This window comes from Cicer arietinum, chromosome 7, assembly GCF_000331145.2.
Source record: "Cicer arietinum cultivar CDC Frontier isolate Library 1 chromosome 7, Cicar.CDCFrontier_v2.0, whole genome shotgun sequence".
Taxonomy (NCBI): domain Eukaryota; kingdom Viridiplantae; phylum Streptophyta; class Magnoliopsida; order Fabales; family Fabaceae; genus Cicer; species Cicer arietinum.
Window position 1 is genome coordinate 52,396,819 of NC_021166.2, and position 5,505 is coordinate 52,402,323.

General features: G+C 30.4%; 1 protein-coding gene across 1 annotated transcript; it reads right to left on the bottom strand.

The window, feature by feature from the left end:
- Positions 1-1,290: 1,290 nt before the first annotated feature.
- Positions 1,291-3,274, bottom strand: LOC101489797 (LIM domain-containing protein PLIM2b). Its single transcript, XM_004510759.4, has 5 exons — positions 2,971-3,274; positions 2,728-2,821; positions 2,597-2,625; positions 2,425-2,514; positions 1,291-1,809 (listed from the first exon to the last, which is right to left on the bottom strand). The coding sequence occupies exons 1-5, from the start codon at positions 3,103-3,105 to the stop codon at positions 1,525-1,527; spliced, it is 633 nt and encodes a 210-aa protein (XP_004510816.1). The 5' UTR covers positions 3,106-3,274; the 3' UTR covers positions 1,291-1,524.
- Between the last annotated feature and the right edge of the window lie 2,231 nt (positions 3,275-5,505).

Genomic DNA, 5,505 nt, shown 5'->3' on the forward strand with positions numbered 1-5,505 from the left:
TTGTCGAAGTTCAAGCATAAGTGGGAGTTTCAATTATGACTTTGTAGATTGTTTAGATAAGTAAAATTCAAAAGCCATTATGCCTCTTTGAGTCACCTGTTTGTCGATGAGATCGTACTTGGTTGTTATCTTTCTTATCCATCAAGTATAAGGTTGGACAAATTTCAATCGTATTCAATCTATGAACGGAAGGATGTGAGAGTTACTCTCTTCTTTTTGATGTATGTCTACCAAAGTTAAGTCTAGGTAGCACAATTCTTACAAATGCATTGCCTTTTACATGGCTCTCTCAACTTAAGAGAGTCCCCGCCTACACAAGCTAACACAAGTCCATCGAAGTACGATTTTAGTTGAATAAAGTGGTTTCTTTTATCACCTCCGAAATTCTCAAAAGCTTTTAAATACAAGTCTGGATTGATCAATCCAGACACATGTTGAAAGTTTTTGAGAATATTAAAAGTGATAGAAAAAGTCACCATAACATAATTGAAGAAAATCTGATAGTGGAGTATTGTTGATCTATATTAACAATTTTTTCATCTCTTGATATGATTATTAATCTCATCAAATATGCATGAAAAAAAATATAAATGAAATTATGAAGCTTTAATTACTAATGAAATTATGGAGCAATAATGACATGAAGAAGTGAGAAATGGTCAGTCAACACTTTGGCAAAGAGACCTATGCTTAGAAAGTAAAAAATGGAGGATATGGAAAAAAGATTGGTAGGCATCATTTGCCATCTTTTCTTGTAAAAGCAGAGTTGTTTTTCAAAACAAAGGATGGAGATACAAAGTTTGAAGAGTCACACGATGAAGAGGAAGATAAGTATTCCCTCCGGTCTTAAATATTTAAATATAGACAAAAATAAATTAAAAAGTATTGATGTATTTAATTTAATTTTAGTGTAAATCCACATAGTTTGGATTAGAATGATTCTTAAATAATTTGAATCTTGCTTTAATTTTCTTCACTTTAGATCCATATTTTTCTATTTTTCATTTAGAAATAAAATAGAACTATGCATAATCTTTTTTTTAACTTATTTTTATTTATATTTTAAATATTCAATGTTAAAAATTAGTCGTTAGTTTTATTAGAGGAAGATGATAAACTCATGACCTCTCCGTTAGTAAAAAGTGTATAATTAATCAGTAAATGTTGTATATAAGTTGTGTTAGTCCTTTTTCGTTCGAGGAAAAAAATGATTTGAATGATTTAGATAATAATAAGTAAGTTGTGTCATAAAGCTCTAAATGACACCTTTTATGATAACAAAATAAACAATTTGAATGAAGAATATATAAGTATTGCTCAGATATTTTGTTTGAAACTTTTGAACACATAAACAAACCTCTCATATATATCTTAGCTTACAATTAAACTCAAAAAAAAAAAAAATAATAACAATTTTAATCAAATGTATTTTAATAGTAAACTTCAAGAAAAGAAAAAACCTAGCTCCAAAACAAAGGGGAGGAAGGAATTTTTTTTCATTGAACATTTGATTTACTGTTTCATTCAAGAGGTTTCTTCTGGTGGTTCCTCAGGTGCTGCTGCTGCTGCTGATGACTCTGATGGCTCTTCAACTTCAATTGGTTCAGAAGGTGGTGAAGAACCATTCCTCTTGTGTGCAGTTGAGTTGAGTACATGGCTATAGGTACCTTTCTCCATGAAAAGTTGTGCAAAATGGACCCTACAATACAGGACACCATCAAGAGCAGCATAGTTTGAATGTGTCAGAGGGCACCCTGCATGAGCACACCTAAAGCAAGTCTTGTGGTAGCATTCACCTTCAAGTGTCACCTATATATTTAACAAAACAAAAAGCCAATGTATTATAGATTACTTTTGTTAAATCAAATTCTTAGTCCAAATTATATCAAATCAAATAAGTTAACAACCAAATTGTTATAAGTATTTTAGATATTGTTATTTTGACACAAAATAGTTGGTTAACATTGTTTAAATACATAGCTAGTTACGTTATCTGACTGATTAATGAAATATATAAGATGATGAAGTTTATTAACTATTCTTTGAATGTAATTAATTAAAAATTTGAAAGTAATTAACTACAATTTTCATGTGTTCGATTACATGTGGATTTAAGCACATGAAAAAAAGTGTTTAATCACATTTCAATTCTTAGTTAATTACTTTTAGTTGATGGTTAATGAATTTCAATATGTATTATATCCATTTATCATCCACTAATATAACAAATCATATATTTAAACTATACGCGGATGAAAGTTCCCTTTCAAATTAAAAGTATAATTTTAAATTGTGGCTACAATTTAAAGGTCGTTAATCGTGACCGTTTGATTGCAATATACCACAAAATCAAAGATCGTGACAAAAACCGCAGCCACAATTTTAAACCTAAAATAAAATATATCAAAATATGAGAAGACAAACCTTTTCCAAAGGATAGACTGTTTTAGTGCAAACTGCACATTTGTCCAAAGTACCACTGAACATGGAAGATAGTCTACTTGGTGTCCTATTCTGTAATGTTCAATACATTTGAATTATTAGAAGAAGCAATAAATAACACTAATATATATAAATTTAAATAACACTAACATACCAGCTCATTTTGTTTGTCAGAAGACTTTGCTGCAATATTTACAATCAAGAAAGAAAAAAAAAACATAGCTTATTAGAAAAAAGAAATAAAATGAAATGAAAATAAAAGAGAAATATTGGATTTGATCATACCAAAGTTCTTGCTAAAATTGCCAGATTCCTTGAAAAGCTGTTCAAAATGTGTCTTGCAATAGAGAATTCCATCCATAGAGGAGTATGTACTCATCTAGACCAACATTGAATAATAACAATATCATTGTCACCAATATATGTAACATAATGTTTGATGTGGGGGTGTATATAGTAATAAAGAGAAAATATGAAAGAAAAAAGTAAAAAATAAAAAAATGGAAGGTATTAGAGAATGATGCATACCGTAAGACATCCCTTGCAATGGCTGCATTTGAAGCAGTTTTTATGGTAAGGTATATTTTCAAGAGTTAACAAATCAACCACATAAACAGTCTTGTCACATGCTTTGCATTTATCAAGAGTTCCAGTGAAAGACATGTTTTCTTCCCCTTTATTAAATTCCTCACACAAGAGATTTTTCTAACTTGTGTTTATGTTTTATTAATATAATAAATTTTTTTGCCTTTGAATGTCTGAGGATCAAATAGATAAAAAAATCAATGAGAGTGCACACCTCAGACAAATGGGGATTGAAACAAAGTCTTGTATTTGTCTAAGGAAAAGTAACTTAATTATATCAACACACAATGGATTAAAGTAAATGGTTGAGAGAAGTGAGTGGAGACCCCAAAAATATTATGAAGCAAATATGGAAAATTAATGTTGTCATTTGTGGATATAATTTATTTGCTTTGAGTGAAAACAGGTTTGTTTGTTTGACTATTTCAATTATGGCATATTTTAGGATATGTGCTATAAAAATAACTAATGCCAACTTTTTCTTTTTTGTCGTTTTCTATTTTTGGTAAAACAAAATATAAGTAGTTTATAGCTTGATTTCATAATTGATTTGCCAAAAAAAGAATGTTTTTTTAATTTATATTTTGGCTTCGTGGCATAGTCCAAATTTATTAATTATATTTTTTTTTATAAAAGGATTATTCTTTTTAGAATTTAAGAGATGGAGTTAGTTTGGGTAATTCTATAAACAGATAAATCTATAGAGGTCTCTTAGTTTTAACATCCTCCTCTCTGGCTTTGAGGCCTCTTATTTATAGGGTTCTTAAAAAATGGTAACACCCCATGTAAAAAAGAATAATACAATATTAATTAAATAATGATTAAGTTTGTGTAAGCTATGTTTTTACTACTACACTAACACCACTAGTTATTTCATGAAAGTGACAATATTGCGCATAAATTTTAATGTCAAACCTTTATTATTAAATTAACGCCTCAAGCAATATTTTTTTTTATAAATAAATGTATTTTTATTTTATTTTTAAAATGGATTACAAAATACTCCAACCTTACATTAAAAAAAAAACACGGTCCAACATTATAACAAAAAATATCTATCTACCTTCTATACAGAATTATAGAAATCTCACTCAATCATGTACCCACAAATCAAATAATAAAAAAAAAAATCAATCTATAAATTAATTCCAACAATATAATCAGTCCACAAATGTCATCCCCTTTATCCCTCTAAATTGTATACTATGCACCCACATAATACTGTTAAATGACATGCACCTGCTGCATATTACAACTTAACTAACCTCCTTGCTACTTTGACTACAATGCTTCATCCGTATGATATTAAAAATAGATTAAGATCCTTTCTTTTATGTTCTTTCACGTGCGAGTGTTAGATATAAAAATATTATCTTCACTACGCGAAAAAACGGCTTTTACAGCGCTTTTTTTAAGCCATTTACAGCGCTTTTTCAAAAAAATAAGCGCTGTGGAAACGAGCGCTGTAAATGATACAACAGCGCTTTTATAAAAGCGCTATAAAATATGTAAATACAACGCGCGCTTGTTATGCACATTTTACAGCGCTTCTTCACAAAAAGCGCTGTAATATGCACCCCGTCATATGAGTTATGGGTGTGCATATTACAGCGCTTTCTCACAAAAGCGCTGTAATATGCCCACCCATAATTTCATATATGGGTGTACATATTACAGCGCTTTCTCGAAAAAGCGCTGTAATATGCCCACCCATAATTTCATATATGGGTGTGCATATTACAGCGCTTTCTCGAAAAAGCGCTGTAAAATGCCCACCCATAATTTCATATTATGGGATATTCTTTATTCCGGGGTGATTGGTGTAATCGCCGTGCACGGGATCCAAATAGTATATCACTTCAGAGACCGCATTGATTGCAAATAGCACCCAATGTGCCCTACAACAACAAAAAATTGGTTAAGCAATTTTGTTTATAGACAACTAATAAATTAAATTCTCATCAATTAAAAAAGATAAAATTACGTACCCTGAATTATATGGTGCCAAGAACAATTTATCACTTTCTTTATTTCTTAAAAACATATCTACAATGTAGTGTTTTACATTGTCTGGATCGAGTTTGAACATCGACATCTTATGCGGAGACAAGAATGAGTATTTATTTGACAGTTTCCTCGTGCACACGACCTTCTCGTACAAAAACCTTCAATGAAAATTTTAAACTAGATTAATTACCAATACATTTAATTAATTACAAATAAATGCAATTAAAAGTATTTTTTACCTTATGTACAAGCTGATTACAGTAACACTCAGCTCCTTATGTTCGAGAAGATCGTACATTTGCTCCTTTTCGAGGTATTCAATATACTCATCTCCAAAGATGTCTTGATTCATTTGTACAATGGGCGAATCGTTGCTGCTGCCCATGTTCCTTTTTATTTGGATGTCAAGACACGCCCCGTATTTACCAAGGCGTGGCTGACTTTTATTAGGAGCAGCAGCAGCAGCGACCG

Bases quoted from the DNA above. Each gene is read 5' to 3' on its own strand.
- LOC101489797 (XM_004510759.4), bottom strand. From the start codon at position 3,105: ATGTCTTTCACTGGAACTCTTGATAAATGCAAAGCATGTGACAAGACT. The intron at 2,626-2,727 runs GTATGATCAAAT...TAAATATTGCAG, and splicing joins CAATTTTAGCAAGAACTTTG to CAAAGTCTTCTGACAAACAA. The intron at 2,515-2,596 runs GTATGTTAGTGT...TGAACATTACAG, and splicing joins CTGACAAACAAAATGAGCTG to AATAGGACACCAAGTAGACT.